The sequence below is a fragment of the Phycodurus eques genome, chromosome 5 (assembly GCF_024500275.1).
Source record: "Phycodurus eques isolate BA_2022a chromosome 5, UOR_Pequ_1.1, whole genome shotgun sequence".
NCBI classification, from domain to species: domain Eukaryota; kingdom Metazoa; phylum Chordata; class Actinopteri; order Syngnathiformes; family Syngnathidae; genus Phycodurus; species Phycodurus eques.
The window spans coordinates 10,444,467-10,471,546 of record NC_084529.1 but is presented as its reverse complement, the minus strand read 5'-3'; the positions used below and the strand labels follow the sequence as shown (position 1 = coordinate 10,471,546).

The 27,080-nt window shown below is 40.9% G+C and overlaps 1 protein-coding gene across 4 annotated transcripts; it reads left to right on the top strand.

Annotated features, from left to right (window-relative positions):
• Positions 1-377: 377 nt before the first annotated feature.
• On the top strand, positions 378-27,080 carry hsf4 (heat shock transcription factor 4). Of its 4 annotated transcripts, XR_009768550.1 has the most exons (15): positions 378-648; positions 4,789-4,928; positions 6,747-6,855; positions 6,941-7,068; positions 7,151-7,275; positions 9,080-9,155; positions 9,786-9,853; positions 10,549-10,648; positions 14,216-14,334; positions 21,606-21,836; positions 21,898-22,018; positions 23,253-23,318; positions 23,489-23,586; positions 24,792-24,853; positions 24,969-24,989. XR_009768550.1 is itself a non-coding variant. In XM_061676681.1 (14 exons), exons 2-13 carry the CDS (start codon positions 4,803-4,805, stop codon positions 23,546-23,548), a joined length of 1,329 nt encoding a protein of 442 aa, XP_061532665.1. In that variant the 5' UTR covers positions 378-648; positions 4,789-4,802; the 3' UTR covers positions 23,549-23,586; positions 24,969-24,989. The 4 variants fall into 4 exon arrangements, 3 of the variants coding, with proteins under 3 accessions (XP_061532665.1, XP_061532663.1, XP_061532664.1); XM_061676681.1 differs by lacking the exon at positions 24,792-24,853; XM_061676679.1 differs by having other exon boundaries at positions 23,489-27,080.

The window sequence follows — 27,080 nt, the reverse complement described above, 5'->3', positions numbered from 1 at the left end:
ACAGCATAATTAAACGTATCATCTGGTCATCTAGGTCCATTTGTTCTAGCAGACACTGTTCCACACGGTCGTCATTGTTGTTGCTTCGTTCCTTGTTACTGAAAGGAAAGTAAAAACGGCTCCCGGAAATGGCCCAAAAAAAATGGAGAGGAAACTCCACCCTGCGGTATCCTAGCCAATACCAGCCGTAGCGACACCGCCGACTTGGAGGTGAACTGCAATACATTTTCAAAACTGCACACGTGGGTTGCGCCAGAGTATAAAGGCAAACTACGCGCGGAACAGCCACAGTGATGTCAGCGCGGTCGCCGTCCGCGCGAGTATAAAGAAGCCTTTAGGGATGGAGACCCGGCTTCCTAGCCTCTGTGGATCATCGCTGCTAAGCATCCAGACCAGTTGCTGCTGAGGTACCAGATACGCTCCCAGCCAAACGTGAGTTGTCTGAACTTGCTAGCGGATCCCGAAAACCGGCAGGGAGAGAGACGGTCATATTCTCCCAACAAAGCGTGATGAACAACTTCCCTTTTCGTTCTCCCGCCTGTTTTTGTTTTATTTTTCTGCATCCTTTTTCCTCTTCAACCAAAACTGTATCCGTGGTTCTAGAGACGACTGAGACAGACCACCCCACAGACCAATGAACCTACGGTCGTGAGTACCACAACAAGCGTTGCTAGGATGTACAATATTAGTGCTTATTAATTTTGGGGAAATTACGAGCTTCACACAAAATCCCAACTTTGCTCTTGCTTTGACTCAATGCATTAAGCTCTCCCATTTTCAACTTTAGCCACTGTTCTATTTCCCTTTTCGTACGCCTATTTTTCTTTTTCACCATTATTCGTGTTTTATTTTTGTAGTTAGACCCCTTTGTGTTTCCCTATAGATTCCTTGTAGATTTAATTAAATATTCTATAAATATCTTCTTTGATGTGTTTCGTGTGTGTTTTTGAGTTTAATAAGGAAACATCTGTCATCTAGGACTCGATTTCATAAAGATAAAGATTATGAGACTGATAAAAGGTTTCACGTTGCTTTTCCTACATTTTACACATATAAAGACGTGGTGCCCTTTACGAGACAAAATAAGTTGATTAACGTTAAGCGTCAAATCACGCTAAACCGGAAGCAACACAGGCGTCGCTGCTTTGAAGAATTCATTTCTTAAATAAATATGAAGTTTTATTCAAATGCCAATATACACTATATATATAAATCCATCCATCCATTTTCTGTACCGCTTATACCCACTAGCGTCGCGGCCATGCTGGAGCCTATCCCAGCTATCTTCGGGGACGAGGCGGGGTACACCCTGAACTGGTTGCCAGCCAATCGCAGGGCACATACAAACAAACAACCATCTGCACTCACATTCACACCTATGGGCAATTTAAAGTCTCCAATTAATGCATGTTTTTGGGATGTGGGAGGTAACCGCAGTGCCCGGAGGAAACCCACGCTGCCTCACAGTTCAGAGGACCAGTGTTCAAATCCCGGGGCCTTGCCTGTGTGGAGTTTGCATGTTCTCCCCGTGCCTGTGTGGGTTTTCTCCAGGTACTCCGGTTCCTCCCACATCCCAAAAACTTGCATGTCTGGCATTTGTGACAAAACAAACTGCATGAAAATAACTTAAAATATTATAATATATAATAATATGGTCATTTTGTAGTCTGCTCATGCCCACAGTCTCAATAGAAAGGAATCAAGTAGAGGGAGGATGGGACATCATGGGACTCCCGACTCAAGATGGCAGCCACTCTGCACATCGCTCGATTCACTCTCCAAGTGCTGTCTCGGTCTAGTGTTATGATATCTTTGATGCAAACAGTGCTGCAGTGTTTGAGCTAGGGGGATGCGGGGGAGGGGGGAGACAAGGCTTGCTCACAGGCACCTCAACAGAAGTCAGGAAGCAGACTAGTAAGAGGAGGAGGACGGGTGGATTCATCTGGCTGTGGCCACCGAAGGCTAAACCTCGGCGGCCACAGCAATGCGTGCACCACAGTCGCCCTGCCTGGATGACTTTTTGCCCCACCTCCTCCACGCTACCCATCACAGCTAACCATGCCCTTGATTAATGGCCTGCAGAATTTTTACGGAGACAAATGGGTGGCCGCCCCAGAATGTCTCTCTGCGGCCCATGAGCGCATGTGCAATCGCTACAAATTCTTCTCTCCCTGCATAAAAGGAGAGGAGGCACATCTTTGATTGACAGCTGAAAAATTCTGGGGAAGCGAGATTTTGATAGCATTTGTGACCCGCCCACAGCGTCTGGAAGCTGAAAGAATGTCTCAGTTCTTGACCATTTCGAAACCTGATTTCACATAATTTGTGATTAATATTATGAATCCATTCGTTCATTGTCCGGCTTTGTTAACTTGTTAAAGACTCTTTTCTGTGATGTATCAAATTTGCAAGACATTTTTGGGGTCTTTCTGGCTGTTCTTTAAAATCACTGGCGAAAGCTCATGTATGAAATGAATAGACAAAAATAAAAATGAAATTAATTCACTATAATTATAGTTCGTTGCAGGTAATTTTTTGAAAAAAAAAAAAATCTTATTTGTATTTTATTATGTTTACAAAAATGTTCTTTCAAGTTTTGTTTTAGTTATTTCATTCGTTTTCGCTAAATATAATAACCTTGTTCCTTACAGATTAGCAACTGTCACCCTCATAGGGTAGGGACTGCCTTTGGGTCATATAAGTAGATCAGGTTTTCCTTCTTGCAGTCTGTAGGGTCCCTTCAGGTAGATTGCGGGATTAAGAGGGAGGATGGGCGGAGGACAGGAGGTTTGCTTTAGTTATCCAATGTGATTGGAAAGAGCCATGAGTTGTTGAGTGAGTGACCGGGAAAGGTTTTCTGGCCAAAGTTTCCTTTGTTTTTACTTTGTTTTACTTTGAGTTTGACTTGTTGTGCTAAACAGAATATGAGAGTGTTTGCCTGGAAAGCTGTTCCTAAATACGGGGATTTAATGGGGAGAGCTGTGCTCATTGACATGTGCTTGCGTGTATATAACCTTTATACAATACTTAAATACAGTAGTTCTTCATGTGGTTCTGGTGAACCCCATCGAGACTTCTGCATACTGAGGCCTCTAACTTGGGTATTTGCACTGGGAGCCTTTCTACTTCGGGTGAAACCTGCATCCAATGTGACAAGTTTGATTGTGTCTGCTTAGCAAGCAATGGTTAGTCTTCATGTTGTTGTTGTTGTATTTTATTCCCTCTTAGAGGCCAAAAGGGAGTGACGCAGCATTAAAATCATCTCAGAGAAAAGAAATGGTGACCTTTGTTGTCAATAATCAGAATCAGAATCATCTCTATTTGCCAAGTATGTCCAAAAACACACAAGGAATTTGTCTCCGGTAGTTGGAGCCGCTCTAGTACAACAACAGACAGTCAATTGACAGAGAACACTATGGAGACAGAAAGACATTGACAAAAAAAAACAGTCGCTGAGCAGTAAAGGGTTGCTAGTTATCTGGTAATGCCGGTACATTTATTTATTTATTTATTTTTGACAATTGTGCAAAAAGATGCAGAGTCCTTTAGCACTTAGAGCAGTTCGAATGACTAATATTGCAATAGTCCGGTGCAATGACCATTGTGCAAAGGGCGCTGAGACTTCAAGGAGTGTATGCGGGTTAAAGTGACGAGTAGTGCGATAATCTGGGACAATGTTGGTTGTGCAAATGTTACAGATACTCCTCAATCAGTGTGCAAATGGAGCAGATGCTACTCTGGCATGAGTGGCCAGTATATGCAAATAGTGCAGCATGGCGAGACAACTACAGTGAGTGCACGAGTAATACATAATTGCCCCCACAGAAATGTGACAACGAACTCAAGTTAAAAAATTGCCAGCATGTTGTAATGGAATTGTAGGTTAGGTGTTTAAGAAGTTGATTTTTTCCATTCATATCCATGTTAGCCTTCATCCAAAACTATAAACTGCCTGAGGAGGCTATATATGAAATAAGACACCCACTGCCCAGAGATCCTTTGTACACAAGTGGTAAACAATTTTAATTTAATACTACTGATAACAGACATTAGTCAGTTTACAAAGTCATTACACAAATTCCCATTTAGTCCCAATCGTGTAGAGCCAGGACCTCTCAATGACTTAGTCAGAATGTGATTATTATATTTTAGTAACTCTATATCCACAACAACATTGAGGCATGTTTGAACACCTCAGCAGCACTAACTTTAATAGAACTGTACTGAATTACAGTCCACTAGTAGGTGATTGTAAATTGGCAGATTGCCAAAGCTTTTGTATGGATGCTGATTGTTTTACTCTATATTGTCAACTGGAGGCCAGGGGATGCTTGTGTGTGTGTCTGTGTGTGTGTGTTTGTGTATGCACGTGTGCGTGTGTGTGGTAGGGTTGGGTTTGAATTGTGTGGGTGCTGACAAGGACCTTCTATGATGACATTCAGTTGAATGATGGTGGTGCAGAAAGAGGAGAGAGGGGGTAGAAAAACTAAAGGAATAACTGAAAACATGTACTGAGAGATTAATGCAGATGTTTTGAGGATATTTGACAAGCCAGTGAAGACAAGTGACGGTAAATTCAAACCTGGACATAACAAACAAGGTGCGCTTGTGCTTGACAGGCATGGAATCAAATAGACTGAGGCAAACTTGGGAATATCAGTAACCGATTTCCACAAGTGGATTTCTCCAACATGGACTAGTGTGGGGAACTGGCACATATACATATACTGTATACAGGCGTTCCTCAGTCTCACACACAAACATCAAACATCTGGTTTCCTGTGGCAGTGGACCGAGTCAGCATGCAGGAGTCTCCAGGTGCTATGGGTGTAGATGGCAGCTACACCAGCAACGTTCCAGCTTTTCTCACCAAACTGTGGACTCTCGTGGAGGATCCAGATACCAACCACCTAATCTGCTGGAGTGCTGTGAGTAGCCTAAAAAACGCTACTGGACGGTTGGGAACAAAGTGTCCATGTGCTGTGTTCATCAAAAGTCATGCTTTTGACACACAGTTAAGCTGGTTACCGATAATATAATTAATATAAATATATAAACTAAAACACAAATGAGTTAGTGTTGATGTCAATGTGTCAGATTTGGACAACCCTAATGAATAGTTGTCAAGAAATGAAAAGAATAACAAATACTCTGAGAGAGTATATTTTTACACACAGGGCATTTTGATTTCATTCTAGTCATAGAAACAACAATTGCACATGCTAATCCAAGATCAATTTAATAACAATAAATGTCTTGGCAACACCCTTCATTATTGATTTAGAGGTTCGCTATAGGTCAGTCCATTAATGCATTAAGAGCATTAAGAAATCTATTAATTATAACAAAACAATAGCATTCTGAGGATTTTCACAATGTATATAGCTTCGAAATACAAGTCAAAAAGAGCATATGATAATGCTATGCCATAATAAAAATGCCATAGGGTAGACTACTTTAATTATAATGTTCATTGATATTTCCAGGTATGACATATTTTAATGACACTACTACCACTACCACTACTAATGTATATATGGCAATATGCTTTGTTTATACTAGTATTTGTGTGTGTATGGCATATTTTGTTTATATTAGTAGTGGTAATAGTAGTGGGGTACTATTACAGAGTTATTAAATATGTCACAGTGAGAAAACTGAGAAATATGTAAAATAATCCATCCATCCATCCATCCATTTTCTACCGCTTATCCGGGTCGGGTCGCGGGGGCAGTAGCTTTAGCAGGGATGCCCAGAATTCCCTCTCCCCAGCCACTTCATCCAGCTCTTCCGGGAGCGTTCCCAGGCCAGCCGAAGGACGTAGTCTCTCCAGCGTGTCCTGGGTCCTCCCCGGGTTCTCCTCCCGGTGGGACGTGCCCGGGAGGCGTCCGGGAGGCATCCGAATCGGATGCCCCAGCCACCTCATCTGGCTCCTCTCGATGTGGAGGAGCAGCGACTCTACTCTGAGATCCTCCCGGATGACCGAGCTTCTCACCCTATCGCTAAGGGAGAGCCCGGACACCCTGCGGAGAAAACTCATTTCGACCGTTAGTATCCGGGATCTTGTTCTTTCGGTCACGACCCACAGCTCATGACCATAGGTGAGGGTAGGAACATAGATCGACCGGTAAATTGAGAGCTTCGCCTTTCGGCTTAGCTCCTTCTTTACCACAACGGACCGATACAAAGTCCGCATCACTGCAGATGCTGCACCGATCCGCCTATCGATCTCCCGTTCCATTCTTCCCTCTCTCGTGAACAAGACCCCAAGATACTTGAACTCCTCCACTTGGGGCAGGATCTCATCCCCGATCTGGAGAGGGCATGCCACCCTTTTCCGGCTGAGGACCATGGTCTCAGATTTGGAGGTCCTGAATCTCATCCCAGCCGCTTCACACTCGGCTGCGAACTGCTTCAGTGAGAGTTGGAGGTCACGGCTTGATGAAGCCAACAGAACCACATCATCTGCAAGAAGCAGAGATGCAATACTAAAAAATCGAATATCTATATACATTATAGAAAGATATATTTTTTTACATTCTTCTAAGTATATGTAAGAGTATATACAGCTAACATATAATTTGTCAGTGTATATGTGATATATGAATGAAGTCTTTTAAAGTAATGTGTGGAAATTGATGGGATAGATTGATTTACTGGATAGAGCAATAATAATTTCTTAAAACCGAAAAAGGATTCCTTCCAGACATGGTAATAACAGTAATTTCTGTATTTGTCTGTTTCAGACTGGGACCAGTTTCCATGTATTTGATCAGGGTCGCTTTGCCAAGGAAGTTCTACCAAAGTACTTTAAACACAATAATATGGCAAGCTTTGTCCGACAGCTCAACATGTGTGAGTCTTTTTTTCTTCTAATTAAATAGTTTTTTTTCTCTTTTGTCCCTAACGCATTTCTATTCTGCCTCGTCTGTATGTCTAGACGGCTTTCGAAAAGTTGTAAATATTGAGCAAAGTGGTCTGGTGAAGCCTGAGAGAGACGATACAGAGTTCCAACATTTGTACTTCCTCCAGGGACATGAACATATGCTGGAACACATCAAGAGGAAGGTATTTTATGGACATATAATGATCACAGAAAAAGGAATCCTTTGCTAAAACAAACTGGGTCACAGTATAACCATGTGCGCAGGTATCAATTGTGAAGAGTGAAGAGACTAAAGTTCGTCAGGAGGACCTTAGTAAACTGCTGTATGAAGTTCAGCTCCTAAGAACACAACAGGACAACATGGAGTGTCAGATGCAGGACATGAAGCAGTAAGTAGACAGCTTGTGTGTGCTCCTCATGATCCTGGAACAAGGCTGCTAGACTAATCAAAAATAAAAAAACAAAGCAAATTCATGAATCATTAAAAATTCAGGTATGTAATTATTGTGCTTAATGTTGTCAGACAGACAAGAGATTGTCACCAGGATTATATATATAAAAAAAAAAAAAATATATATATATATCCTTATACTGTCGTGTGTACACTAAATACATCCAGCAGCCAGATATACATGCTCGAAAAACACATTACTTCTGTTGGTATGTAGGAACACGTCAACCAGTACATGAACAGAGCTTTTTTTTTTTTTTTTTTACCCTGCGGTGGCTATTGTTGTTCAATCGCTGCTGTGTGTTCTTTGTGTGCTGCTGCTTCTTTGTACTCAGTATTGTTTGTCAATGAGAGCAGAGAATGTTCACCTGCTCACCTGACTGGCACACACATACACACACACGCAGTGTTCACATGTGCATGCACATTCATAATCAAATCAAATCATACCATGTCATACTTTTCTTACATAAAAATGCAACACAAAGTGTTTTATATGAATTAAGACTGACATTTAAAATTGCAAGAACCTTACAAGATCACACAGCACCTATAGATTCATAGTGTAGAGACATGGCAAGGCACTGAGGATCCAGGTGAGGAGAGACAAACTGTGGGAGCCATCCACACCGAGAGGTTTTACAGCCTTCAGCCACAGAGGATGCCGCCACAAAGACCACCATGACCCGGGAAGAATGGGGTGGACTCCCCACATTATTGCAATTGGAGTCCCTCTTTCCCCCGGGCCATGGGAAAACTGCAGAATCACATTCCCGCGGGCAGACCGAACACACCTCCCAGTCTGGAGGCTCCCATGAACAGACACTGGAGTTAAAATAAATAAATAAATAAATGAGACTAAAAGACAATAGGACAAAATAAAAATTTGAAAGGCAATAAGAAATACAGCAAAATAGGATAAAAAGAATAAAAATAATTAGTAGATAAAATAATAAATAAGTCAGTACAGTAATAAATACAGGTCTAAATAAATATTTAAGAACTCAGTTAAAAGGCTAGGTGAGTCTTGGGTCTCCTTTTAAAAACATCAACAGATTTTGTGGTACTGATAACCTCTGGCAGCCTATTCCAAAGGCACGGTCAGTAGTGGCTGAATGCAGCCTCGCTGGAAATTTTTTTCTAGCAATTGGAATAATGAAAAGATCATTGGAGACATACCCAACAGATGACACAAAAATTATATGAATTTGGAAGGTACAAATAGTATTTCTTACCTAATAGCAATCATGCCTTTATCTGAACTTAGGTTTGTGATTCCATTCAATTAGGGCTGCAACTAACAACTATTTTAATAATCAAATAATCTGTTGATTATTTTTTTCCATTAATCAGGGAATTGGTTTAAAAAAAAAAAAAACTAAAATTTCAATCTATTTTTTCAAATTTGAAAGAAAATGCACAAAAATACGTTCATTATGATTCAGTTGCTAATTTCAACCGTAACAACCAAAAATGTTGATCATTGTTTTTCAAAGTAAAAGCAGATGTTTGCTAATGTTTTCTTTTGATTAAACACCAAGACAATCAGTCTGCTTCCATGGAGGATGAATATAATCAGAATATCTTTTTCATATCAACTAATCTATTAATTGTTGTTCAAAAACAGTAATACTAATGATATGAACACAATATTTGTTTCTTACATTTAAAATTAATAATAAATATGTCCCCTTTTGCTTGTGATCTTATCATTTTTTTTTTCCCCCATGTACTGTTTGTAGGCAGAATGAGGTTCTGTGGAGAGAGGTGGTCTCACTGAGGCAGAACCACACACAGCAGCAGAAGGTCATGAACAAGGTCAGTCTATGTCATGTGTAGAATAAAACAATTACTGGTCTTGATTTGAATTGACTAAATAATTTTTTCCTATTTGACGTCATGTTTTTCTTCTGAAGAATGCAAAATTGCTTCAAGATGCCTTAATTAACAAACAATTCAACACATAATTATTATGTCCATCCCCAATGCTAATACTTGAAACTTTTTGTCATCATCATTCAGATATTCTCTTTGTTAAACATCAACAGAAACGTATTTAAGCAAATGCCTCAAACCTCTTGTCGATACCAATACCATTTTTTGTTGAACTTTTAGTAAAATATTCCAAAACATACTGTAATTATTCAAACATAATTTTTCCACAACTCCTTTCCCTCAGCCAATCCAACTATATTGCTGCTGTTTTGTCTTTTTGCAGTCAAGCTCAGTTCAGTTATAGTTGTAACTCTGGCTAGTCTTTAACTATGTGTAGCCAGTACATACAGTGCATTCTTAAGTAATGATATTAAAATTTTTATATCCAATGTATGTGTATTGTGTGTGCGTGCGTGCGTGTGTGAGAGAGAGAAAAAGAAAGAGTGAGAAATGAGAGATTGAAAGCTTAGAGAGGGTTGCTGATTCATGCTGTGCCTTTTCTCTCTTTGCCAGCTAATTCAGTTTCTGTTCAGTCAAATGCAGTCCAACACACCTGGCACTGTAAGCTTGAAGAGAAAGCTGTGAGTACTCACACACACACACACACACACACAAATACACACACACACACACACAAATACACATGGGGTGGCAATCAACAAAAGTCAGACAAACGGGGCCACAGTGGGGCAGAGGGAAGGGCTGGCTCAGCTGACAAACTGAACCATCAAGCAGTGTGAATGGCGACAAGTGCTGAATCAGTCACACACACACACACACACACACACACACACACACACACACACAGATGGAAGGCACAGCAGAGTGCATGACCCAGCTACTGCCAATGTATGTAAAATGCTGGTTCAGCCTTGCTGCTGCAGTGGGAAAGGCACGTTCTCACACAAAGGTGCCAAGAGCATAGGCATTACAGGGTCAGCATGCTACCTGGCAAAGTTGCAATGATGCCTCATGCTTTACCACAAGTTGACAAAATGATTTTGGAGATCATGGTTATTTCTAATGAGTAAATGCGATGTTTTTGCCACAGCTTCTGCTGAGATACGAACAGCCCAGACCACAGTAGGGTTTAATGAAAAGCACTTTAATTTTGTGCCTATATTTCCGAACTTTGAGACCCCTCTGACCATATTGCAAATATCATTACAGTCAATTCAAACATACAAGAACCTTCAGTTGTCTACCTAATAGATATTGATAATGCAACTACTCTGAGTCAGACGTCTAACATATCAAAACTTCATTATCTGTTCAGGCCATTGATGTTGGATGACGGATCTATTAGCCCCCCTGCCTCCAAGTTCAGCCATAGTAACCCAATGGAGCCAATGCATGAGTCCTTCTACATCCAGTCGGTGAGAGAATATGCAAATGTTACACAATGCATTTTATGCAGCTTCCCTATTGTCACTGTCATCTTCATATTCATGTACAGAATTCAATGTGCTACAATAAATAACAACATGTATAACAAGATGCTGTGCTCCGTACACATACTCATGGTGATGGTGATAATAAAAATTCATTCATATATATGGTATAATATGATATAATATTACAAACCCCTATTCCAATGTAGTTGAGATGTTGTGTAAAATGTAAATAAAAAAAAACAGAATACAATGATTTACAAGCACATCTACCTCACAGTTCTGAGGACCCGGATTCAAATCCGGCCCCACCTATGTGGAGCTTCCATGTTCTCTGCCTGCGTGGGTTTTCTCCGGGTGCCCCGGTTTCCTCTCACATTCCAAAAACATGGATGGTAGGTTAATTGAAGACTCTAAATTGCCCGCAGGTGTGAATGTGAGTGTGAATGGTAGTTTGTTTATATGTGCCCTGCGATTGGCTGACGACCAGTTCAGGGTGTCCCCTGCCTCTTGCCCAAAGATAGCTGGGATAGGCTCCAGCACGCCCGTGACCCTAGTGAGGATAAGTAGTTAGTAAACTGGATCAATGGATGATTTACAAATCCATTTCAACCTATATTCAATTGAATACAGGACAAATACAATATATTTAATGTTCAAACTGATAAACTATTGTTTTTTGTTTTTTTTTGCAAACCTTCCCTCATTTTGAATTCGATCCCTACAACACATTAAAAAAAAGCTGGAACAAAGGCATGGTACCCATTGGTACATCACCTTTCTTTTTAACAACACTCAAAAAGGGCCTAGGACCCGAGAAAAACCAATTGTTAAAGCTTTGTAGGTGGAATTCTTTCCCATTCTTGCTTAATGTACAGTTTCAGTTGCTCAACAGTCATACGTTTCTGTTGTCGTATTTTGTGCTTCATAATGTGCCACACATTTTCGATGGGAGACAGGTTTGGACTGCCGACAGGCCAGTCTAGTACAGACACTCTTTTACTACGAAGCCACGCTGTTAGAACGTGCAGAATGTGGCTTGATATCGTCTTGCTGATATAAGCAAGGACATACCTGAAAAAGAGGTTGCTTAGATGGCATCATATGTTGCTCCAAAACATGCATGTACCTTTTAGCATTAATGGTGCCTTCACAGATGTGCAAGTTACCCATGCCAGGGGCGCTAACACAACCCCATACCATTACAGTTGCTCCCTTTTGAACTTTGCGCTGATAACATTTAGGATGGTCCTTTCCTTTTTTGGACAGTGTGTGGGATGATTGACAATAGGCCTTACAAATATCCCCAAAATATATCCACTTTGGGCATAAAACGATTAAACCCTGTGCCCCCAATAGTCCGGTGCAATGACCATTGTGCAAAGGGCGCTGAGACTTCAAGGAGTGTATGCCGTTTAAAGTGACGAGTAGTGCGATCATCTGGGACAATGTTGGTTGTGCAAATGTTACAGATACTCCTCAATCAGTGTGCAAATGGAGCAAATGAGATCTAATCCCCTCTGATAACTTCCTAAAGACTAATTAGCCATCACTGTTAAGCCGTATATGTGGTTGCAATGTGAAGACTTCAACCATCCAGTATGGCGGTGGTGGTGACCAGTACCCGGATGTAATCACGTGAGCGTAAACGTCAATTGTAAATGGAGAAACGCTGTTCTTAAACTGTTGGACTATTTGTTCATACACTACACAATCTTTGCTTGTGAACAAGTGAGCCTATTGAGCCTTTTTGGGAATGTGTTGGGGGCATACATATCAAAATGAGAGCATATTTGCAAAAAATTAATAACAGTTTGAACATTAAATATCTTTTCTTTGTAGTATTTTCAATTGAATGTAGGTTGAAATGGATTTGCAAATAATGGTATCTTGATTTTATTTACATTTTACACAATGTGCCATCTTCCTTGGAATTGGGGTTTGTATATTATATATGTAATTATTTTCATATAGATAATTGTGTACAGGGCGGCACGGCGGCCGACTGGTTAGAGCGTCAGCCTCACAGTTCTGAGTACCCGGGTTCAAACCCCGGCCCCGCCTGTGTGGAGTTTGCATGTTCTCCCCGTGCATGCGTGGGTTTTCTCCGGGCACTCCGGTTTCCTCCCACATCCCAAAAACATGCATGAATTGGAGACTCTAAATTGACTGTAGGTGTGAATGTGAGTGCGAATGGTTGTTTGTTTGTATGTGCCCTGCGATTGGCTGGTAACCAGTTCAGGGTGTACCCCGCCTCCTGCCCGATGATAGCTGGGATAGGCACCGGCACGCCTGCGACCCTAGTGAGGAGAAGCGGCTCAGAAAATGGATGGATGGATAATTGTGTACATACATACAGTATATATAGTAGTAAATAACAATGCGTAACATTAATTTTCCATCATGTTTTATTAACTGATTAATTAATTAATGTGACATGTAATGTGTACCAAATTAAATGGAAAAATATTTAGTGGGTTGTAACTTAAACCAAAAGTATTTAATCTTCATGGTTCATAGTTTATGAATGTGCTAATCATGGGTGGCGTAACACAGAGGGTAAGTGTATGTACTGCAACTGGAGGGTCGCCGGTTTGTATCCCCGCCGAGCGTGGTTGGATGGTTGGTGGTGGTCGGAGTGGCCGTAGGCACAGATTGGCAGCCACGCTTCCATTAGACTGCCCCAGGGCAGCTGTGGCTACACTTCGTAGTTTACCACAACCAGTGAATGAATAATGCATTTGTAAAGCATCATTGAGTTCCTTGAAAAGCACTATATCAGTTGAAAACATCCATCCATCCATCAATTTTCTGAGCCGCTTCTCCTCACTAGGTTCGCGGGCGTGCTGGAGCCTATCTCAGCTATCATCGGGCAGGAGGCAGGGTACACCGTGAACTGGTTGCCAGCCAATCGTAGGGAACATATAAACAAACAACCATTTGCACTCACATTCACACCTACGGGCAATTTAGAGTTGTCAATTAACCTACCATGCATGTTTTTGGGATTTGGGAGGAAACCGGAGTGCCCGGAGAAAACCCACACAGGCACGGGGAGAACATGCAAACTCCACACAGGCGGGGCCGGGGATTGAACCCCGGTCCTCAGAACTGTGAGGCTGACACTCTAACCAGGCGTCCACCATGCCGCTAGTTGAAAACATGATTATTATTATTATTAATTGTAATGTATGCTTTTAAGTTTTTTATTTTTTTTAATCACCCCTGGTTTACATGAAGGATTGTGCACACCAACATGGAAAAATCCTAAATCCTCTGTTAACACCTGTATGCTGCAGTTGTTATGTAATATCAACACTAGATGGAAGCAGTGCTTCGTGAGAGATACAGTCATCTGTTGGCACAATAATGTTTTGACTTTGCCTGAGGAACAACATCACCATCCTTTTTCCTTGCCCGGATGGGTTGTTTAGACCTCGGGGTGTCATTGATCTCTGTGAACTGCGGGCTTGTGAAGCCAGTTGAGATGCTTTTGTGATTAAGGATTATGCCCTGCAAATATAACCTAACTTGACTGCTCCTATTTCTCAGCCATCCAATGATACTGCTTCATGTTCTACCACTGGGCTAACAGGTGGACCGATTATATCGGATGTAACAGACATGTCACAAGCCAGCATGTCTCTACAGATGCAGCCTGATGAGAGCAGGTGAGTGATGTTGATATATGAAGCACTAGAACACCTGTCATCTTACTCAACATGACTCAGACAATTCCCACAAATCCATCTGGATAGGAGCTGTTTGAAATTGCTTGAAAAAAGGGTAGACATGCTCAAAAAACAACTTGGAAGGTGAATATAGCAACAGTCTGATGCATTCAACGTGGGCTTGATTGTATCCTGAAAAGCCTAAATTTATAATTCCACCCCAGAAGCTCAGAACTTCTTTAAATTCAGCTGAAGACCACTGCAGTCACACATCAGCTATGGGAGTATGTATCCTATATACAGTGGGTACGGGTATTCAGACCCCCTTAAATTTTTCGCTCTTTTTTATATTCCAGCCATTTGCTAAAATCATCTAAGTTCATTTTTTCCCCACATTAATGTACACACAGCACCCCATATTGACAGAAAAAAACGGAATTGTTGACATTTTTGCAGATTTATTAAAAAATAAAAACTGAAATATCACACAGCCATAAGTATTCAGCCCCCTTGCTTAGTATTTAGTAGAAGCACCCTTTTGAGCTAATACAGCCATGAGTCTTTTTGGAAATGATGTAACAGGTTTTTCACACCTGGATTTGGGGATCCTCTGCCATTCTTCCTTGGAGATCCTCTCCAGTTCTGTCAGGTTGCATGGTGAACGTTGGTAGGCAGCCATTTTCAGGTCTTTCCAGAGATGCTCAATTGGGTTTAAGTCAGCGCCATGTCTGGGCCATTCAAAAACAGTCACGGAGTTGTTCTGAAGCCACTCCTTCTGTATTTTAGCTGTGTGCTTTAGGTCATTTTCTTTTTTGAAGGTGCACCTTCGGCCCAGTCTGAGGTTCTGAGCACTCTGGAGAAGGTTTTCGTCCAGGATATCCCTGTACTTGGCCGCATTCATCTTTATTTCGATTGCAACCAGTCTCCCTGTCCCTGCAACTAAAAAACACCCCCACAGCATGATGCTGCCACCACCATGCTTCACTGTTGGGACTGTATTCGACAGGTGATGAGCAGTGCCTGGTTTTCTCCACACATGCCACTCAGAATTAAGGCCATCAATTTCTATCTTGGTCTCATCAGACCAAAGAATCTTATTTCTCACCATCTTGGAGTCCTTTAGGTGTTTTTTTTTAGCAAACTCCATGCAGGCTTTCATGTGTCTTGCACTGAGAAGAGGCTTCCGTCGAGCTACTCTGCCATTAAGCCCCGACTGGTGGAAGGCTGCAGTGATGGTTGACGTTCTAGAACTTTCGTCCATCTCCCGACTGCATCTCTGGAGCTCAGCCACAGTGATCTTTGGGTTTTTCTTTACCTTTCTCACCAAGGCTCTTCACTCCCAATTGCTCAGTTTGGCCGGATGGCCAGCTCTAGAAAGGGTTCTGATCGTCCCAAACGTCTTCCATTTCAGTCTTATGGAGACTACTGTGCTCTTAGAAACCTTAAGTGCAGCAGAATGTTTTTTTGTAAACTTGGCCAGATCTGCGCCTTGCCACAATTCTGTCTCTGAGCTCTTCAGGCAGTTCCTTTGACCTCATGATTCCCATTTCCTCTGACATGCACTGTGAGCTGTAAGGTCTTGTACAGACAGGGGTGTGGCTTTCCTAATCAAGTCCAATCGGTATAATGAAACACAGCTGGACTCCAATGAAGGTGTAGAACCATCTTAAGGATGATCAGAAGAAATGGACAGCACCCGAGTTAAATATATGTGTGTCACAGCAAAGGGTCTGAATACTTATGGCTGTGTGATATTTCAGTTTTTCTTTTTTAATAAATCAGCAGAAATGTCAATAATACTGTTTTTTTTCTGTGAATATGGGGCGCTGTGTGTACATTAATGAGGGAAAAAATTAACTTAAATGATTTTAACAGATGGCTGCAATATAACAAAGAGTAAAAAATTTAAGGGGGTCTGACAACTTTCCGTACCCATTGTACATAGATTTTTTTGTCAAGCTGCCATACCAACTGTTTGGCTCATAAATTTGTAAATCTGACTCTCATGTCAGTGCCTCACCAGCCAAGGACCTCATCGCACGCACTAGTATACAGTACATTGGCCGGTTTCTGAAACGAGTGATATGGGCGCCATGGCGGCATTCTGTGAGGGACAGCACTCGCCCCCCTACTGACGATCGGCCAGGGTTGCACAATCAACAAGCGCCGCACGGTGTGCATATACGTCGTACTGCTATTTGGAAAACAAACCAAAAAATCTCCGCCCCCAACCGCCCTCCCGCCTACGATCAGCCAGGGGGGCACACTCAACGGCCGTCTCAGATGGAGCCATTCGGTCCAGGACCGCCTCTGGGTATACAGTAATCCCTTGTTTATCGTGTTGGTTACGTTCCAGAAACCCCCTGCAGTAGACTAAATCCACAGAGTATGAACTGATTATTGTGTTGTTGGTATAAATTAAAATTTCACATATGCAATTCAATGTCAATAAGTGCTACATTAGTGAGGTACAGGTATTTTGTCCTCTTGAAGTCGCCATCCAAGATTTCACACAAATCCACAAGCCTTCAAAAGATGGGTGTGCTCTGCTTGAGTGACATGAATGTCAACCCCTCCAGACCTGCTAAAGACAGACAATTTCCTGGCTAAACCATTAGGCATTGTGCACCACACTGATGGTCCCGGCGGTGTATGCAGCGCAAAGCATCACGGGACTTTGGGCCATGCAGCAGATCCTGCTGCTTCCCAAAATTCTTTGTGGTGCTCTTTTTAGCTACAGTACTGTAGTTGTAGAAAATCAACCAAAAAGTTGCTCTTGCATTTGTTCCTGTCCATATTGTAATGAGTGTGTGCATCAGCTATACGTCAGGCTAGGTTGGTATTTTGTGAATTTATTTCATAAAATGCCGGACGACTGGTTAGCATATTTGGCTCACAGTTCTGGGGACCGGGGTTCAAATCCCGGCCCCGCCTGTGTGGAGTTTGCATGTTCTCCCGGTGCCTGGGTGGGTTTTCTCCGGGCACTCAGGTTTCCTGCCACATCCCAAAAACATGCGTGGTGCATTGATTGAAGACTCTGAATTGCCTGTAGGTGTGAATGTGAATGGTTGTTTGTTTCTATGTACCCTGCGATTGGCTGGCGACCGGTTCAGGGTGTACCCCGCCTCCTGCCCGAAGATGGCTGGGATGGGCTCCAGCAGCCCACAACCCTAGTGAGGATAAGCGGTAAAGAAAATGGATGGATGGATATTTCATAAAACTCTGAAGGTGGCTTGTGTGTTAAACAGCAGCATATACTCATGTCAAGCAACTTGGTGACTTACTAAATGTATGAGTTGAAATTACTCAACTTGTTTTTTTTTTTGTTTTTTGTTTTGCAAAGTAAAAGAGCCCATTTGTCCTTATGTAAATAATTATTGCCACATTATACAAATTGCTAATAATGCTAACTGTATCAGATATGTGCAGGGGAGTACTGATCAAATAAAAAATCTGCCATGCAGTGAAGCCACAATAAATGAATGGCAATATAGTGAGAGGTTATTGCATTGGCATTGTAGATATAATATTTGCCGCCAACAGAAGTTTTTCTGGTAGTGCAGTTCCTCCAGGATGGCACATGCATACGTGGTGTGGCCAAAGGTTTTGCTGTGTCTCCCAGCACAGAGGAAGTTGGACAGCGTGGAGAAAAATTTGAGGGAGGCCAGTATCTCAGGAGAGGTGGAGGGCACCTTAGAAGGGCAACGAGGTAGCAGAACCGCTATGTGCTATGTAGCATATATTGGCGTTTGGATATAACGTAATTTATTTAAGAAATACATTCGTCGAAGGTGAACGTCTGTTTTCACTTCAGGTTTAGTCTGATAGACATTTAACGTCAGATTCAAACTAATTATGTCTCGAAAGGGGACCACGTCTCTTTTTGTATAAAATTTAGGTAAAAGTGACAAAAAAACTCTTATCAATCTCATAATCTGAAGGTTGCTACACTTAGGAAATACGAGTTCTAGATTACAGATGCTCATTATTAAATTTAAAACACAACACAAAGTGGAATTTTATAGACTATTTAATGAAATCTACGCGGGATCAATAGGGAAACACGCAAAGGGATCTAACTACAGAAAGAAAATAACATTAAGGGTAAACAAAAAGGGAAGATAGGACCATATGTTGCTGGCCTAAAATTGAGCATGAATAGGCTGCACCGTGTTGAGCGAGTACTAAGTTGGAGCTTGTGGGAAGCTAGTATTTTTCCAAAAATTATTAGGCACTAATATTGTACAGCCTAGCAACGCTTGTTGTGGTAGGTTCGTCTGTCTTTGGGGATGGTCTTTTCTCCGCGCATCTTAGAAGGAAAACGAAGCAGGTTTGGTTGAAGAAGAAAAATGATGTAGAAAAATTAAACAAAAACAGGTGGGAGAAGAAAAAGGGAAGTTGTTCGTCACGCTTTGTTGGGAGAATATGACCGTCTCTCTTTCTGCCTGTTTTCGGGATCCGCTAGCAAGTTCAGAGAACTCACGTTTGGCTGGGAGCGTATCTGGTATCTCAGCAGCAACTGTTCTGGATGCTTACCAGCGCTGATCCACAGAGGCTAGGAAGCCGAGTCTCCATCCCCAAGGCTCGCGTTGGCCAAGCCGCATGTTTGAACAAAGGAAAGGGGATGTGCGGCGGAGCCGTGCCGAGGTCACCCAGAGCAAGACGAGGGAGCCAGGCACACACGAGAGAAGGCGGAAGTTGAGGGTTCAATACCCAGGGGGTGTGTCTAAGTCACAGAAAGAAACCGGAGAAGACCACGCCCATCGACTCGAACCCTCGTCTACGATCTAGCCATAAAAATTGTGTAAAAATCATATATTCATATAAAATAATCCCAACTTTGTACTCTTACTCCTAGATCAAGCACATACAATGATTGTTTAAACTTTAGTCTTGGCAGATCAATTGTTCAATCACATTTCAAGCTGTTTGGCTTCAAATCAAGACAAACGGTTCTCAAAATCTCGCAGCTGGACCTGTAAAGTTGGCACACTGACACAGACATCAAGGCATACATTTGGAATATTTCTGCAGAGTTTGTGAAGTATCAAAACAGACATTTTATCTTCACTGAACGAAACCATTTAGTCCACATTGCAGTAACTCTCAAACGCCAGCGGGTGACGCCTGTGTCCCAGCAATTGTTCCCAATGGGCGTTTGCGTGCATGTTTTAATATTATGCAAATAGTTCATTGGTGTATTTGCATTCCGTTGTCGATAAGTCCCAGCTTGGTCTTATTGGAGAGAGGATCCTTCAACCTTTTGGTTTCTATCTTCAAAAGAAGGAAAGGAGTCTTTGAAGACGAGAATCCAGATTTGACGGCAAGCTGCTAATTAGGTTAAGGTCCAGCAGGCGTCTTTTAGTTGAGGTCTCGCACAGCAGGGTCGCAGGGAGGAATTTAGTTTATCAAGTTGTTGGTGGGGGCTTTCAGTGACAACTGAGCCATAGTCACTACAGCTACATTGCACGAGGAACTAAATAATCCTCTTGGAACTTTCTGTACCCTGGTAGTTTTTTTCAGTAGAAACACAGAGGGAACTCAAATTACCAGGGTAGATAAGGAAGTCCCTGTAAACTTTCCTGCGTGGAAAAAAGTGCTATTGTGCAAGGAAGAACAGGGCGTAAGAAATGAACTGACACCCACCAGGCCACTTGTGTGCTTTTTGCCCACAAACCTATAGAAACAGGCTCAATGACAGCGTGGCATGTACATGCGGGCCCCGCCTCTGCTCACAGCTTGGCACTGAAACAGACCAGACACGCGAGGGATGTGAAAGAGTCTGCATAAGCTGCTGAGTGCAACGTCCTCCAGAATGCACGGTTTGGTGCTGGGTTAGTTTTTCATCAATTTTCTGAGCCGCTTATCCTCACCAGGGTTGCAGGAGTGCTGGAGCCTATCCCAGCTATCAACGGGCAGGAGGTGGGGTACACGCTGAACTGGTTGCCAGCCAATCGCAGGCCACATTTAAACAAACAACCATTCGCACTCACATTCACACCTATGGGCAATTTAGAGTCTTCAATCAATCAACCTACCACGCATGTTTTTGGGATGTAGGAGGAAACCGGAGTGCCCGGAGCCAACCCACGCAGGCACGGGGAGAAAATGCAAACTCCACACAGGCAGGGTTGGGGATTGAACGCTGGTACTCAGAACTGTGAGCTAGACGCTCTAACCTGTCGGCCACCGTGCCACCGGGTTAGTTTTTCATTCATTAAAATGTAGGATGTGTGACTTAAATACTGCACTCCCTTTTTAATGTTTGTATCAGTTTGTTTGTCTATTTATTTATCTTTTCATTGATATTTGTGTAATTACAACTTAAATGGTGCACAAATATTTATTACTAACACATGAAGGACATCTGCTGTGATACTTTGTGGTTGACTTCTTATTCTCATAAGGGGGGTTTACATGGAGCCTTCTATTCCAATTATAAACGGTTTAGAAGCCCAAACCGAATGAAAATGCTGCATATAAACACCTCATTCAGAATAAACAGGCCGAATCCAGATGAAATTTCATTCGTTTTCACAAAGGTGGAATATTCGTTTTGCCAAAATGGATCAGAAGTACATTTTCGTCAACGGTGAATCGGAACGGAGCTGGACTGCGCTCTGCCTGCGCATGCTCTGTCTTGACGGAAATGCGCGGTGACGTCATCGTTTATGCACGTAAATATGGCGGCTTCCAACCAGAGCTCGTATGCGATGGAGATGTTGTTTTCAACCACTTGTAACTTGTTTTAAATCAAGTGATAGTTTTAATAAAAGTGCAAAAACAATCCCAATTACTGTGCTAAATAGTTGACTGACCTCCATCTTGATAAATTACGTGACGTTTACCTTGACGCGCGCATGTCACGCGGCTGCTGCGATTTAATGTAGTGCACATGTATACACTCGATCGGAATCGATCAAGTCACATGTAAACAGTTGAACAGAGACCTCTAATCGGAATGACAAAACAACTCTGCATGTAAACCTGGCTAGCAGGGTTTACATGCAAAGTACAACTGACATCAAACCCAGAAGTTCTTCTACTTCAGTCCGAAACAAACAGTGATATAATGTATGTGTGTGTGTGTGTGTGTGTGTGTGTGTGTGTGTGTGTGTATATATATATATATATATATATATATATACACACACACATTATATATATATTTATATAATGATATAATGAGTAACAGCACCCTTCATTGCCAAATTACTGTACTGCAACAAAAAGGTATACAGAGACGATTTTATTTTATTTTTTTAAATCAGGGAAAAGTGCCTGATGCTTATCAAAGAAGAGCCTGTCAGTCCAGGAGTGAGAGCAGGACTGAAAGGAGGCAGTGCTGGTGGAGGAGACACACTAGCATTGAGCTCCTCCTGTGAGGTGTGCTCCTCAGAACCTCCCGTCCTTCCTGTTGCAATGGTGCAGTCTGTTTTGGAGGAGAGAGGCTCAACCGCCACAATGACAGAGAGAAGGATTAAGAGAGCTGCTATGGAAAGGTGAGAGCTCACATCCAGTAGATGTTAATGTGCACACAACTTGTCACTGTTGTGTGTGCAGAGTGGAGTGTGCTTCCGATACAGTGGAAAATATGGATATGAGCCTGGAGGAGTTGCAGCAGCTGATACTCAGGAGCCATCAGCAGAGTAACATGGATCCAGGGACCAGTACTGTTATTGATGTGAGCACACACATGCATACACAAAAAGTGCATGCACACATACAGTGGATATAAAAAGTCTACACACCTCTGTTCAAAAGACATGTTTTTGTTTTGAAAAAAGTAAAATTAAAAAAAATGTAAAAAATAATTTAAAAACTTGTTCCACCATTAATGTAACCTATCATTTGTAAAACTCAAACATTTTCGTTTCATGATCTTTGAGAGTTGGGGTGGGGGAAAAATAAACTGAAATAATTTGGCTGCTCAAGTGCACACACCCTCTTATAAGTTGGACGTGACTGTTTAGAATTAACCAATTACATTCAAAATAATTTTAAATGGGCGTCAGCACACACCTGCTACCATTTAAAGTGCCTCTGATTCTTCCCTATATAAAGTTAAGATGTTCTAGTAGGCTTTTACTTACTTTTTGTTTTGCTTTGTAGCAGTAGCCTCAAGGTTTTGTGCTAACACTGATTGTTCTTTGGAATTGCTTATAATTCACCCCATCTTGACTTAAGCTCCAGTTCCAGCTGAAGAAAAACAGTCCCAAAACAATGCTGCCATGAACATGCTTCACTGTAGATGTGGTGTTCTTTTAGTGATGAGCAGTGTTGTGTGTACGCCATACACATTTTTGTAATTATCGTGAAAATGTTCAACCTTGGGTTAATCGGACCATGGCGTATTTTCCCACATTTGTTTGAGAGCATATGGTACAGTTATGGTTAATCAGAGGGACTTTAAATGGTGTCAGGTGTGCGCTGCTTCTCATTTATCATGAGTTTGAATGTGGTTGGTTGATTCTCAATATGGCCACATCCCAGTTATAAGACACTTGTGCAACCACATTATTTGAGTTGTTTACTTTTACTTCCCCTCTCCAAAAGATAGAAAAGTAAATCAATTGAATTGGACAGGTTATAGTACACGTCAATGTTGGCTTTTCTTTCTCTTCTTTTTCTTTCTTTCTTTCTTTCTTTCTTTCTTTCTTTCTTTCTTTCTTTCTTTCTTTCTTTCTTTCTTTCTTTCTTTCTTTCATCCTTTCTTTTATGATTGATCTTGGCCTCACTTATGTATCACACAAAAAATGGCATTTGAATAGGGGTGTGTAGACTTTATATATTAGCTGTATAACTTTTTAATTAATTAATTTATTTACTGTACTTAGCAGACAGTATTTGTCCTGTCACTATTACCTGTCTGAAAACAAACAAAAATTTGCCACTGCTTTTCTCTCCCTGATTTGCAGCCCTTCAGTGTAAACCTTCCTCTGACTGAATGGAGCTTTAATGAGATGGAGACCAACCTCAAATCAGTAAGTCATTGAATTTGTATTTTGTGAGTCTTTACACCTCTAGAATAAAATTTTGCTCTATAAGTTGTCAGCCCTTTGTCTATTTCAGATACTTCCCAAATCAGCTTTTCCATGTCTGATAGAGCATTAAAATTGCCCGCATTGTGGTGCATATGTCTATTACTTCACAGTATGTGTTCCAAAACCAAGAACCTGAGGCTTTTCCAGCATCTACTTGTGAAAAACAGTGATCAGTCTATGCAGTGGGTGGTCCTTTTTGAAATGGAAGGTAATAATGTTGCCACATAATCTTATTTTGATGTTCACTATATTCCAGAGCTGGTAGACATTTTTACCGAGACATTTGTTTTAAATTAAATGTTAAATCAAATGTACTGTAAATGCGATTTGAATTTCTGTTTAAATGACAAGATTAAAACCCACACTAACGCATTACACTCTTCAAAAATACTTTAACAATTATGTCTTCCCAAGGAAAGACAAATGGCAAATGTCTTCAATACATATAGTACATGATGATAACCGTGTTGTCCTGTGTAAAAGAAACCATTTAACCAAAAACAACCATTGAAAACTTTGTTATAAGGTCATGTTGAACACTGTCCTTCAAAACGTAGTTTTTCTTCATACCACACCTCGCCCTTTCACTTTGTTTTAAGACTGACAACAAAGGTGAAGACTAAGGCCAATTGTTGTTACTGTGTTTTAATAAACCATGTCGCGACTACCTTATATAATGAATGTAAAGTTTTGAGTAGCTGATTGAGAGCAAAAGTAAATCTTAGCTAAACGCGATTGGATTGCGTCCTGCAAGTCAAAATTAGTCAGCAAAAATTGGCTATTAAACTGAATTACACTGATTATAACTCAAAATCAACTTGGTTGCCTCAGTGTGGAAGACTCAATCCTCAGTACTTGTGAGAGCACACGTTTGTTACGTTGACAGTGCTGGCTCTGGGGCAGAGAGCCAGTCAGAGATATTTGCTAGTGACGTCGATAAGCTCGAGAAATTTGAATGACCTGATTTCAGGCCGGGGTAGGTTAATTGAAGACTCTAAATTGTCCGTAGGTGGGAACGTGAGTACGAATGCACGTTTGTTTATATGTGCCCTACGAATGGCTGCCAACCAGTTCAGGGTGTCCCCTGCCTCTTGCCCAAAGATAGCTGGGATAGGCTCAAGCACGCCCGTGACCCTAGTGAGGATAAGCAGTTCGTAAACTGGATCAATGGATGATTTACCAATCCATTTCAACCTATATTCAATTGAATACAGGACAAAGACAAGATATTTAATGTTCAAATTAATGGCCAATTTTAATTCATATTTCACATGTCTACTGAGCCAGCATAGAGACAATATAAGTTGATTTGGTAAAATATGGGATGTTTAAATGTTTCAAAACAGTGACTATGAGGGCAGGTTTTTTTCTGTCTGCTAAATCTGTCTAAAATTTGTTTTGGTATGTTTTCAGAAATTTACATTAAAACAGCGGACAAAGCAGAAATGTGACCAAGATTTTTTATCAGACAGCGAGTAAATACTACAAAATCATCTTAATCATTATATGTTATCCTTTAAGTAACAACTATTTTCAGTACAATCTCATGTCTTGCTTTGTATGACCCTATTAATTATAATTTCTCTTCAGGCCACTGACACTTCACCCTGCATGAATTTGATCCTTCAGGCCGGCCAGGCTATTTATTGTATTTGCCTTCTTTGCAAAAATATACTTAAGAAATGCAGAAATGATCATATTTTTACCAATTATGTCTTTTTTTCTTTTTCTTAAATAGATTGATTCAAGTATATCTAGCCTCGAGCACTTTAGTCTTTCTGTGAGAGGGAATTCCTACTTATGGAAGTGACTTATTCCTCCTAGAATTTATTACAAATATACACGTCTACAACAAGTGAACATTTTTATTTAACACAAAATATTGTGATTATCTGAGTGTGTGCAAATGGGGCGTGGGGCCGTCATGGTATTTTTCTGTTTTTGGTTGTTTTTTTGTCTGAAAAAATTTAGACACAATCAAACTAATTTTGTGTGTTACACTTAATGAAAGGCAAGTTGTCTTTAGTAAAAGAAAATATTCTCACAATGAACAAATGGAGTCAAGCCACTCTAGAATCCATTCAGCAACCATTTTTAAGTATTAGTAGGACATATAAGGTTTAATAACTAACCCATGTACTGTCCATGTGTTAGCCTGACAGGTAGCTCGGGTTGTTTTGTCTATTTACATGTGTGGTTTCCAGGACATAACTGATGGACGTTTCAATTTGACTGAACCAACAACACCACAGCATTTTTGCACAAACTACAGTACATACAGTTATGGTAAAATATTTAAAATATTTTGTTGATTGTTAATTACATTCTACACCTGCTTGTTTAAAGCAGATGCAAACATGTCAGAAAGTTAGACACTGCCTTTCATAGCTTCCAGATAATCCTCCTGTGTTTTAAAAAGGGTTCAGTGAGGAGGTTTCTTGAGCATTTCATCAGTTACACAGCTATAAATTGAAGAAGTGTAGATTTATTCTCTGTAATGCCATTCAGTTTAAAATACCAACATTGCATTGATAGATATTTTAAAGTTTTCCTTATAGCGCTAGTATACTTGAGGGGAAGTTATAAAAATGATATGAATTGTGCAATACTGTACAGAATGCAATATGTGGATGACCATAGGAATGTAGGAAAGAGCAACTGTGAGTGGTGGAGTGGAACACACCAAAGTAAGATGCACAGCAGAAGGAGAATGACTGCTTGTCCAAAAAACCCCAAGGCAGGAGCAACGTGACTGGGAGGAGGAATTTCTATTTGGTTTACTCTTGTTGGTGAGAATCAGAGCAGCAATTTACTTTAAAATTTCGCAAAAATCTAGCTGAAGGAACTTTTACCCTGATGCATTACAGTGTTATTTATGCCTTATAATTGATCACTGTATATTTGATTTCTATTTTAACCTGTTGTAAGTAAAATGGAAACACACTGAAGTTGCAAAATTATTTAAAAACAAAAAACACAAACTATGGCTTCTGCTTTAAAATCTTTTGAGGTAGATCCTCCTTCCCTGTGCATGTTAGCTTTGATGTATAATGTGGAATTGCACTAAAATACAGTTGTATATTTGAAAGTGTACAGTACATTTAAGATAGCTTTTATTTTCTTGTTCCTTACAACAATGAGTGTTTTTCAGGAGTGACTGCACACATTCAGCTGCTGTTGTGTTCTTTATTTATCTTGTTTTCATTTTTTATCATTTGCACTGGAAATGAATGGATGTGTGTGAAGATGCATACTCCTAGATGAGTGCGGTATTTGTACCTAAACAAGTGAAAATATGGCTGCTGTTAAAGAAAAAGCCTGGCATCCCCCCAAAGCATTGTTACACTATGAAAAAGAAAAGGGAATTGAATGCGTCATCTCTTGTCATCGGCCTTTTTTAACTACTCACCGAAATATTTTATGACTACCATTAAACACATAAAAGTGCTTCAATACTTTTGAAAGTGGGCCATCATCAGCTGGAAATGTGAATGTGTTTAATGGCTTTCATAAAAAGACTAAAGTGCAATGTTACACAGGGTCAAATAAACTGGATATGTATTTCACATGTGAACAAAATATTAAAATACCAATAAATGAAAGAAAAGGGAGACTTGAATGGGACATTTTCATTGCATTTGTCATATACTGCCCTGCAGTTCCATTATTGGAGCCGGGAGGGCGCTTTGCGTCCTCTCTCTC